The sequence below is a fragment of the Onychostoma macrolepis genome, chromosome 05, assembly GCF_012432095.1.
Source record: "Onychostoma macrolepis isolate SWU-2019 chromosome 05, ASM1243209v1, whole genome shotgun sequence".
Taxonomy (NCBI): domain Eukaryota; kingdom Metazoa; phylum Chordata; class Actinopteri; order Cypriniformes; family Cyprinidae; genus Onychostoma; species Onychostoma macrolepis.
This window is the reverse complement of record NC_081159.1, coordinates 28750919-28763147: the sequence shown is the minus strand read 5'-3', so window position 1 is coordinate 28763147 and position 12229 is coordinate 28750919. Positions and strand designations below refer to the sequence as shown.

The window sequence follows — 12229 nt, the reverse complement described above, 5'->3', positions numbered from 1 at the left end:
GGCTAAACTCAGGAACGGGAGCCCTCTCTGGGCTGGACGGGGGGACAGGAGCCCTCTCTGGGCTGGATGGGGGGACAGGAGCCCTCTCCTTTGGAGTTACACAGTCCCAGATCCATAATTAGCTCACCCTCAGCCACGGTGCAGAGGCCGGAGCTCCTCTCCGCGCTCTCGCTGTCCACGGCTTTCTCCCTTGTGGCGGACGTTGTAGCCGGCTCTCGCACCTAGTCTGGCGATCTGTGAGGCTCTGGTTCCGTGGCGATCCTCCGCTCTGTCGCACTCCTAGGCGATGGCACGTCGGTCACGACGGACTCGGGTTCTCCATCAACGGTGGGCTCGGGCTTGTGCTCCGCGCAGTGGGGAGATGGTGGGCTGGGCATTGGGTCTGGCTGTGTTCTGGATCGGAGGTAGACACTCCAGACAACGGATGATTGCTTCCCTCCAGCTCAGTCCAGTGGTGTCTGGGAGGTCGACGGGGCGGTAGTAGTTGGCCCTGATCCAGAACAATGAGTTCAGCACAGCTTTGTTGAATGCTGTTAAAATGGCGAGCTGGCTGAACTCAAACACATACTCCAAAAGGGGAAGGTCCTTGTGGGCGAGGGAGGTAAACTTTGTGGCGAGGGGATCCATGGGGAGCACAGGGAAACCAGAAAACAAAACACTGTAAAGACGCAAATAAATAAACAGAGGGGAACAACGCAAATAAACTTTTTGTAGGTCGGGTCTTCTGTCACAATCTACTGTGTTGGAGCGAGGAACAAGGAGCACAGAACGTGGAGACGCAGAGAATTCACAAACAACTGTCTTTAATAATCCAACAGGGTAGGCAGGAGACACACGCATGACATTAGAGACCCGACAAGGAAACATGGGCAGACTACACTTTATATACAGGGAAAAATTAGGGAAATAGACAAGACACACCTGGAAACAATGAACATAATCAACATGAGGGAAACTAGGTCACGGGGAGCACATGGGGAGGAAAATACACACAGATAGTCCATGGGCGTGACAGAAACAACCATGTAATTAAATTAATGCACATTTTTATATTGGTTTATTAGAAAATTATTGTTTTTCTGTTTTTTCTTTTTATGACGAGAGTAAACATTATGTATAGTAATTTATAGTACATAAACTAAATTAAACATTAACTAAATGTTTAGTTTTATTGTGAAAATTCTGATTTCATATTGTAGCTTACATAGTGTAGCTTTTGTTTATGGTGAAATTAATCAGAATCAAAATCAGAATGAGCTTTATTGGCCAGGTATGTTTACACATACAAGGAATTTGTTACAGTGACAGAAGCTCCACAGTGCAACAGAATGACAGCAACAGGACAGGACACAGATAATAAAAGAATAATATACAAATATACAAATAGGCAATGTACAAAATAGCAAAAACACAATATATAATATAGACAATTATGTGTGTACAGGTCTGATATGTGCAAATTTGAAATGAAAAAAATAAGTATGTGTGGTGAACAAATAATGTATAATAGTGTTGTGTGACGCTGTGTAGCGTCGACCAGATGTATAGTAACAGTTCAAAGAGGGACAGTGCTGGATGTGAGGGGTCCAGAGTGATTTTGCCAGCCCTTTTGCTCACTCTGGATGAGTACAGTTCTTGGAGAGTGGGGAGGGTTGTACCAATGATTTGCTTAGCAGTCCGGACTACCCTCCGCAGTCTTCTGAGGTCAGATTTGGTAGCTGAGCTGAACCAGACAGTTATTGAAGTGCAGAGGACGGATTCAATGATGGCGGAGTAGAACTGTTTCAGCAGCTCCTGTGGCAGGTTGAACTGGCGAAGGAAGTACAACCTCTGCTGGGCCTTTTTCACAATGGAGTCAATTTGAATGTCCCACTTCAGGTCCTGAGAGATGGTGGTGCCCAGGAATCTGAATGACTCCACTGCAGTCACAGTGCTGTTCATGATGGTGAGTGTGGGGAGTACAGGGGGGTTTCTCCTGAAGTCCACTATCATCTCCACTGTTTTGAGCGTGTTAAGCTCCAGGTTGTTAAGCTCCAGACTGCACCAGACAGCCAGCTCCTTAACCTCCTGTCTGTAAGCAGACTCATCACCGTCCTGAATGAGGCCGATCAGTGTGGTGTCGTCTGCAAACTTCAGGAGCTTGACAGAGGGGTCTTTAGATGTGCAGCCGTTGGTGTAGATGGAAAGAGCAGTGGGGAGAGAATGCAGCCCTGAGGAGCTCCAGTGCTGATGGTGCTGGTGCTAGATGAGAATTTTCCCAGCCTCACTAGATGCTGCCTGTTTGTCAGGAAGCTGGTGATCCACTGACAGGCGGAGGTGGGGACGGAGAGCTGAGTTAGTTTATTCTGAAGGGTGTCCGGGATGATGGTGTTAAAAGTGGAACTGAAGTCTACAAACAGGATCCTCACATAAGTCCCTGGTCTGTCTAGAATCTAGATGCTGCAGGATGAAGTACGGTGCCATGTTGACTGCATCATCCACAGACCTGTTTGCTCTGTAGGCAAACTGCAGGGGGTCCAGTAAGGGTCCAGTGGAGGCCTTCAGATAAGCCAAAACCAGTCTTTCAAATGATTTCATGGCCACAGACGTTAGAGCCACAGGTCTGTAGCCATTAATTCCAGTAATTTTGGGTTTCTTTGGGACGGGGATGATGGAGCATTTTAAGCATAAGGGGACTTTGCACGGCTCCAGTGATCTGTTGAAGATCTGTGTGAAGATGGGGGCCAGCTGGTCAGCACAGGTTTTTAGGCAGGCTACTAACACACCGTCTGGGCCTGGTGCTTTCCTTCTTTTGTTCTTTCTGAAGACCTGAGCACGTCATCTTCACTGATCTGAATTGCAGGTGTGGGGGAGAGGGGGATTGCTGGAGGTGTTAATGGTTGTGTGGAGAGGTGTTCAGGGCGGGTGTGGGGTGTTTTTCAAACCTGCAGTAGAACTCATTCAGATCGTCTGCCAGTTGTTGATTCTCCAGAGTGCTGGGGGATGGTGTCTTGTAACTGGTGATATCTTTCATACCTTTCAACACTGAAGCAGAATCACTGGAAGAGAATTTGTTCCTTAGCTTGCCAGAATAATTCCTCTTTGCCACTCTGATCTTCTTTTCCAGTGTGTATTTTGCCTGTTTATACAAGACTTTATCCCCCTCTCTGTAAGCATCTTCTTTACAATTAAGTTGTAAAGTTGTAAAAGCCCCAAAACAAATAACCTGCATTAAGTAACATATTGGCTTATGTCTAAAGAAAATATATTAAGTATGGTATGGTCTTTATAATGAATACTATTTTTAGTTTATATAAATGTTTTAGTTTTTGGCAACAATGAAATGTCCTTTGCTATTATATAAAAAATACAGGTTTAAACCAAACCATAACTATAATTTGAGAGAAACTAATCAGTTTGAATGTATAAGGGCTACCACCTGACATACAAAATCTCTTGTTAATTTTTTACCTTGTGTCCTTGCAGATTTTCTTTCATTTTTAAATAAGCAATTCCATTAGATGTTACAAGTAAAATTACTGTTATAAATTGTAACTAAACAGTAATCATCCATGAATTCTTCTTTGTTTCTCAGGGCAGAAAGGGCCGTGGCTCCATCTTTGTGTGGGCATCAGGAAATGGTGGGCAGAGTCAAGACCACTGTTCATGTGATGGTTACACCAACAGCATTTACACCATCTCAGTAGGCAGCACCACTCAGAGCGGCCGAAAGCCGTGGTACCTGGAGGAGTGCTCCTCTACTCTGGCCACAACTTACAGCAGTGGAGACAGTCACAGCTTAGGCGTTGTTAGTCACTCAGTGTGCATTTGTTTGATTCTTTGTCAGAAATTGTTGTTTTTTCCTCACCGGCTCCATACATTCATGTGTTTTCAGTTGACAACAGATCTGAGGCAGCGTTGCACTGATGAGCACTCCGGCACTTCAGCATCAGCCCCCATGGCTGCGGGAATCATCGCCCTCACACTGGAGGCAAAGTAAGCGGTTATGGTTTATTTGTGCTCTTTCTGTTAAATGTGGTCATCTATGTGTTGGACCTGGCAAATGCTTTGTGGTCAAATCACATCTGGTGATCTATCATCTTTGCTCATGGGATCTAAGTTTCACATACAGGTCTTATTGAGCCAATTGCACTGCAGGATAAAATATTTACTGCCATCCCTGTTGAGCATGTGATGAATAAACTAATTTCTTTGTTTTTCATGCTCAGTCCATCTCTGACCTGGAGAGATGTTCAGCACATTGTGGTGAAAACTTCACGCCGTGGTCACCTGAGTGCTTCAGACTGGCAGAGCAATGCAGCTGGATATGATGGTAAAATGAGCCTGGAAATGTCACTTATGATATATTATTCAACATGTATTTAATTTAGCTTAAAAACTATTCATAGTAAAAAAGTATGAAAGCACAATGTCCTTTGAGAAAAAATAAATACAATATAATACAATTATAATACAATTCAATATCACATCATCATCAAGATTACACATCTGATCTAATTTATAGATCTTGACTACTGTACTACTTCTAAAACATATGAACCCCCATTCTTCTAATACATGCATACTAAAATCAATAGAAAAAATATATATATACAGTATATATAAATATTTTATATATATTATATACATATATTAAATATAGTTTTGGAACTGGATGGTGTAGTTAAAGCATTTACTAACAGGGGCTCCACAGCATGCTTTTAGTATACGGTACATACTTTTAGTAGTGCATACGTAGTACATAATTTTATGCAGTCATCAATCATTGAATATGCAGTTGCATGGGAAATAAAGCATGGTTTCATTGGCAGTATGTAATAAACTGTTTCATCATTGGCTGTTGCGCAGTTAGTCACCTTTATGGGTTTGGTCTGATGGATGCTGAAGCCATGGTGAAGGAAGCAGAGACCTGGAAGCAGGTGCCTCCTCAACATGTGTGTGAGGAAAACATAGTCCAGACTGCCAGGTAACTGTTTGCCCATAACATTTATACTTTATCATGGTGCAAGTACTGTGGTGGTACCATGGTTTAGTCACATATACTATGGTACTGAATGACCATATTCTTATACCATACCATATTTACATGGTCCTCCAAAAGATGTCAAAGAATATCATAGTAACGCCATGGTATTTTTTTGTCTGCATTTATGTATCTCAGGATCATCAGTGCAGAGAGGGTGTTGAGGTCAGTGTTTAAGTCCTCAGGGTGCTCTTCTCAGCGTCTGCAGCGGGTGGTTTATCTGGAGCATGTGGTTGTACGTGTCACAATCACACATCCTCACCGTGGAGACCTGTCAGTCACACTGACATCACCCGCTGGAACCAGATCTCAGCTTCTCACAAACAGGTACAAATATACTGAGCCAGTTCAGATGGGCTGTAATTAAAATAATAATTGTCTTTATTGAAATAAAGTATATGATTCACCCTTCAAAGCCTACTATATCATATTTGATGACATTTCTGAGGCCTCTAAATTATTCTTTGTTTAACAGGTAAAGGCCTTTTAGTAGAATTTAAAAATGTCCTCCTTCAGCTCATGGTTAACATGACTTTTCACGGGGAATTCTTTATGGATTATTATAAAGTAAATGAAAGAAAAAATTGTATTGTTGGTAATATTTCAAGATGAACACTTACTGGACTGAAGCAACTTAGGTTTACCTGATTGTAAATACATATTTTTAGAAAAATCTTGTTAAAATGAGTATCAAATATGATAGCTCAGGCTTTTGATGAATGTTTATTTGTACATCTCTCAATCATAAAATCTAAACATAATAAAAACTACAGTGCTGTGAACATAAAACTAAGCATTTAAATCTCGTCTTGCTAAGACATACAGTATTATTGGGAGACATAGAGTGACAACTAATATTTACAGTATGCACATTTAGTCTGTTATCTTGTTGTAAAGGTTTCACTGATTTACATTACAAGCTATCATATTTTCATCTTACTTGGCCATATAAATATCAGAAACTTCACCAAATGAACATTTTCCACTAATTCTTTGGAACCTTGCTTCAGTTATTCTGGTGCTATTTCCTTTCAGACCGAATGATCACTCCAGTGAGGGTTTCCTTAAGTGGGAATTCATGACGACTCACTGCTGGGGTGAAAGACCAGCAGGAGACTGGATCCTGGACATCAGAGACTCGCCATCTCCACGGAGAAACAGCCGATTACAAGGTGCCCACACTCTAAACAAAAATGGTGCTACATAGCATTAAAAGTGGTTTATTGGCTTGAAAATAATCAAAGGGGAACCACTTTAAGGTTTGGGGAACCCCATTCTCCTCCGCTGAATTTAGATTTGTTACTCCATTGTCATATGTTTGCTCTGAATGGGAATTTACTACAATGGCAAAAACTGTTTTGAATCACTTTTATGCTTTTCTGAGGTCAAAAAGTCTCGTGTGGGGGCCCTGGAATATTTACTTATGGGGGGGTCTTGGGGGCAAAAAGGTTGAGAACAACGTTATCTTCAGGAAATACACTATTTTAACCAGGTGCTTAATTGTTTTTTTGTATGACAGTGGTGCTATATACAGGTGCATCTCTATAAATTAGAATGTCATGGAAAAGTTCATTTATTTCAGTAATTCAACTCAAATTGTGAAACTCGTGTATTAAATAAATTCAGTGCACACAGACTGAAGTAGTTTAAGTCTTTGGTTCTTTTAATTGTGATGATTTTGGCTCACATTTAACAAAAACCCACCAATTCACTATCTCAACAAATTAGAATACTTCATAAGACCAATAAAAAAAAAATCATTTTTTGTGAATTGTTTGCCTTCTGGAAAGTATGTTCATGTACTGTATATGTACTCAATACTTGATTGAGTGCTCCTTTTGCTTTAATTACTGCCTCAATTCGGCTTGGCTTGGAGGTGATCAGTTTGTGGCACTGCTGAGGTGGTATGGAAGCCCAGGTTTCTTTGACAGTGGCCTTCAGCTCATCTGCATTTTTTGGTCTCTTGTTTCTCATTTTCCTCTTGACAATACCCATAGATTCTCTATGGGGTTCAGGTCTGGTGAGTTTGCTGGCCAGTCAAGCACACCAACACCATGGTCATTTAACCAACTTTTGGTGCTTTTGGCAGTGTGGGCAGGTGCCAAATCCTGCTGGAAAATGAAATCAGCACCTTTAAAAAGCTGGTCAGCAGAAGAAAGCATGAAGTGCTCCAAAATTTCTTGGTAAACGGGTGCAGTGACTTTGGTTTTCAAAAAACACAATGGACCAACACCAACAAGAGGAATACGACAACTGTAGCCAAATTTCTTGACACGTCTGTGTGTGGTGGCTCTTGATGCCTTGACCCCAGCCTCAGTCCATTCCTTGTGAAGTTCACCCAAATTCTTGAATCTATTTTGCTTGACAATCCTCATAAGGCTGCAGTTTTCTCGGTTGGTTGTGCATCTCTTTCTTCCACACTTTTTCCTTCCACTCAACTTTCTGTTAACATGCTTGGATACAGCACTCTGTGAACAGCCAGCTTCTTTGGCAATGAATGTTTGTGGCTTACCCTCCTTGTGAAGGGTGTCAATGATTGTCTTCTGGATAACTGTCAGATCAGCAGTCTTCCCCATGATTGTGTAGCCTAGTGAACCAAACTGAGAGACCATTTTGAAGGCTCAGGAAACCTTTGCTGGTGTTTTGAGTTGATTAGCTGATTGACATGTCACCATATTCTAATTTGTTGAGATAGTGAATTGGTGAGTTTTTGTTAAATGTGAGCCAAAATCATCACAATTAAAAGAACCAAAGACTTAAACTACTTCAGTCTGTGTGCATTGAATTTATTTAATACGAGTTTCACAATTTGAGTTGAATTACTGAAATAAATGAACTTTTCCACAACATTCTAATTTATTGCACCTGTAACACCTTAACAACACCAAAGAACCGCTGAACAACCATATTGGGCTTAACAGGTTCTTAATATAGTAACGGTGCTACTGTATAACGGTGCTACTCAACCACCTCAAAGAACCTCTGAAGAACCTTTTTTGTGCGTGCACCACCTACTAACTCTTTAGTACTATTATATATGTGATTACCATATCCATGTATTACCATTTAATTGGTACTCTAACTTCAAGATACTTCAAAGTATATTGTGGTAACATTCATTGTATATGTACAAAATGTCAAGTACACCTGCCATAGAATGTACAGTAAAATGTTTTTCCTTCTTTGTTGTTTACATTAGGGAAACTGGTAGAATGGTCCCTGGTGCTTTATGGAACATCTACACATCCGTACATTCGACATGAGCAGCCCCGCTCTGCCCAGCTGCTGTCTGAAGACGACACCACAGAAGAGTACAATGGTGATTTATTTTTATAAGCCAAATAAATTTACATAGTATAATTAAAAAATATATATATTATAATATACAGTGGACAATTCATGTATGAGTTTCATAAAAACCTAATGGCATTTGCAAAGGCCATTTAAGCTATATTCCAAAGACATTTTACTAACTGGGTCACAGTGATGGTTGGATTTTTAATGCATGTAAGTCAGAATCTTTGTTTTGTTTGAAAAGTGCTATTTTTCTGTAAAATAAATGCCACTTGGTTATATATATTATTTTCTAATGCAATGACATTTAGCCTATATATTTTTAAGTGGGCTTAACTTCCCACCTTTGATTATCATTATCAAAGTGCATGTAAAGTAATAATAAAAATATGCTAAAGTGTACTTCTTTGGTCACAACGACACTTCTTGGGGCTATTGTACATATATAATTCTATATGGGAATACCTTTTAATTTTCCCTCTCCTTGATATAAGGCTCTTGTGACCCAGAATGTAGTGAGGATGGTTGTGAAGGACCTGGACCCCATCAATGTGTTTCCTGCTTGCACTTTTTCCTAAAGTTCAAAAATAACACAAGGTAAGAAAATTTTACTTCTGTATTTCTCTCTCTCTCTCTCTCTCACACACACACACACACACTGTCTCTCTCTCCTTCACAAGGTTTTTGATAATACTACATCTACTCTTTTTTCAGGACCTGTGTGTCCGAGTGTCCGAGTGGGTACTGGGGGGATAAGAAGAGATGTAAAAAGTGTTACTCCTCCTGCGAGTCATGTTTGGGCAGCCGCAGTGATCAGTGCACAGCCTGTAAATCTGGATATCATCTGAATGAGGAAAAGAACAACTGTGTGACCAACTGTGAGGATGGCTACTATCTTTACCAAGGTAAGAGTGATCCCACCAAAACAAGCCAGTTACTTGTTTACTCAAAGAAAATACTTCTAAAAATAAAGGTTCTTTATTGACATCTGTGGTTCCATACACAACATTTGATGTCAATGAATCCTTTCCACTGCACAAAATGGTATTTTTTTAGTTTATAGCCAATAAATTTAAAGCCCCAGCCACAACATCGCAATTGGTCCAAAGCATATAGCTGTATTTTAAACTTCACTTTCAGTGCTGACTTGCCTTTGACTAATTTTGTGTTATTAATGTTTTTGCCATGCAGAGGAAAATGTGTGTAGGAAGTGTAATATTGAGAACTGTATGAAATGCACCTCAGCCTCCATTTGCACAGAGTGCTCTGAAGGCACAAGGTAATAAATTTTAATAAAATATTTGAATTTCATGACAAAATGTAGCCACGTCTTTTCATTGTAATGAAAGATGACTGTCCCTTTCAGCCTGGTGGGGAACAGATGTCAGAAGAGTTGTGAGGTGGGCCATTACTACAGTGAGCCGGAGGACTCATGTGAGCCCTGCCACCCAGCCTGTGCTACATGCGCTGGTACAATCCACAAAAATACAAAGCACTGTCAATGACATCCCACCAAATGTATTCAGATCAACATGCCTGAGTCCAACCCTAAAGCAGTGGTTCTCAACCTTTTTGGCTCTAAGGCTAGAGCTGGGAATCGATTCCAAAAAGAATCGATTCCTCGATTCCGAGGCGTTGGGAATCGAGAGTCGATTCCAAAGGTTGGAATCGATCCCATCAAGAGGAATCGACTCCTCATTCAGAGCTTTTTTCAGTTCAACAAAGCTTATCTATGGGTGCCTCTCAAATGGAAGGCTGCACACATTTAAATTCACTAAAATAAACTGAAAGGAAACGAGTCGGTACTGCATCATCATAATTTGAGGATGCAGCCTTCCGTTTGAGAAGCACCATTCGCCTCCCTCATGCTCGATAAAAGCCGTAATTACGAGAGTTGTGAGATAAAAGATTATTTTTTATATATAAAAGATCTATTTCATTTTTATATTTACCCTTCGCCTCATGCTCGATAAAAGCCGTAATTACGAGAGTTGTGAGATAAAAGATCATTTTTTATATATAAAAGATCTATTTCATTTTTATATTTACCCTTCGCCTCATGCTCGCTAAAAGTGATTAGAAGTCTGATTCGTTTCCACGAAAAGTTTCTTTCGGATAGTTTTAACGAACCAGTTAAAAAAAATAAAAAATAAAATTATTCAGGGGTTATTTTACGTTGGATCCTATGTTGTCCACAATTTTGAGTGCTGCACGACAGAATAGATCATGACGTGATTGAGGATCTTATTTCCATCTAAAATTCTATTTTTATTTCTATCAGCCAATGATAATTCTAAAAGAAAACGTCACGAGCATAGATCAGTGGCCGAGCATCTGATTGACAGATAAACCACGAGCTCTTATCAGTGTTATTGTTAATGTTCTGGTTATTTTGTTTCAATGTACAGTTTGTTAATTTTGTGCAAAGCATACAGTCAAAGCATACCCTTATTATTAGATTTTTAACAAGAGTTCAATGACCCCTGCAAATACATAAATCATATATACTTGTTCACGATACTTTTAATTATTTAAATGAACATTAAGTAATGTTAATTAGTACATGATGTGATGCTGGAAACCCTGTGCTTGTTATAATGTATCAAACAGATAAAGATTAGGATCATGATTTTTTGATTCTACTACAGCACACTTTAAGTATATATTAGCACTGTTTGTTGTTTTATTCTGAGATCCGATAAAGCATTTGGGCCTGGAAACACTGATTACTGTCAGACTTCAAAATCCTTCTTCACTTGAATTAAGATTCTAATCATTTTTATTTTTTGAAAGCGCAGCCACCACAAAATAAGACTTTAGCACTTTGTTTACTTTGAGATCATTCTGAGGTTAAATACTGCTTTAAAAAAGATATAATTTAATAGCTATGATACTGTTTTTGAAATCAAATCTTTGATTAGCTATGACAGGAAACACTGGCATCTAACAATGCCTTTGAAAAAAATAACGCATATAAATAAACCCAAAAAGGAAATAAAAAGTTATCAAATAAGCATGTGTCCTCTTCTGTGTCCTAAACCCCTGAAACACTGGTGTCTCATATTTTACAGAAGTCAATGTAGTTTTGTAAGAAAATCAGTCAAATCTGTATGTGTGTGAAAATATTCAGATGTAACTCCCTTTGTAATCGTTAACATTTTCACAAGTAACTTTAATTTTTCTCAGTAACTGTAACAGATTACAGTTACATTTATTTTGTAATTAAATTACGTAATTACGTTAGGCTACATGTAACTAGTTACTCCCCAACACTGTGTACCAACTATAGACATTCTTTTATTTATTTTTAATTATTTAGTTTAAATATCACATTGGACTATCAAACAAGTAATTCTAGGGTATAATATACATATGATCATTAAGATTTGGTTCAGAATTTTGACCAAAGTCCAATAGGAACCCTGTACAGGATCTTGTGACTATGACATTTTGTGTCTTTATGTAGATGTGATAAGATCATGTCTTTTCTACAGCTGCAGGTCTAGAGTCATGTAATCGCTGTGCTGAAGGCTACTTGATGGAGAACTGGAGATGTGTGTCCTCCTGCAGTCAAGGTTTCTACGCTGTACAACTGAACTCTGACAGCACAGACACTCAGAGCACCTGTAAAAGGTGTGTGCTAAAACCTCTCATCCTTTCAGCATTCATCAAAATTTCCTATATTTCCTATATATTTCTTAAGTATGTGTATATGTGCAGGTGTGATGCAAGCTGTCTGGCTTGTGTCGGGCCAGGTAAAGAAAACTGCAGTGAGTGTGTAGATGGACACACACTTCTGGACGGTGTGTGTGTTCTCAGCCACAACTGTGTTGATGGTAGGTTCTGTTTTTTGTTTTTTTTCCCAACCGGAATATGCAACCATTTGATTAGGGCTGGGCGATATGATATGAT

General features: G+C 39.6%; 1 protein-coding gene across 1 annotated transcript in view; it reads left to right on the top strand.

The window, feature by feature from the left end:
* pcsk5a (proprotein convertase subtilisin/kexin type 5a) overlaps window positions 1-12229 on the top strand; it is a 41127-nt gene that overhangs the window by 8552 nt on the left and 20346 nt on the right. Inside the window, exons 8-20 of the mRNA XM_058774439.1 lie at window positions 3575-3787; window positions 3875-3975; window positions 4209-4312; window positions 4849-4966; window positions 5162-5350; window positions 6059-6195; window positions 8223-8342; window positions 8812-8914; window positions 9032-9222; window positions 9509-9596; window positions 9684-9787; window positions 11812-11950; window positions 12038-12153. Coding sequence (XP_058630422.1) covers window positions 3575-3787; window positions 3875-3975; window positions 4209-4312; window positions 4849-4966; window positions 5162-5350; window positions 6059-6195; window positions 8223-8342; window positions 8812-8914; window positions 9032-9222; window positions 9509-9596; window positions 9684-9787; window positions 11812-11950; window positions 12038-12153 — 1723 coding nt within the window. The remainder of the gene's footprint in view (window positions 1-3574; window positions 3788-3874; window positions 3976-4208; window positions 4313-4848; window positions 4967-5161; window positions 5351-6058; window positions 6196-8222; window positions 8343-8811; window positions 8915-9031; window positions 9223-9508; window positions 9597-9683; window positions 9788-11811; window positions 11951-12037; window positions 12154-12229) is intronic.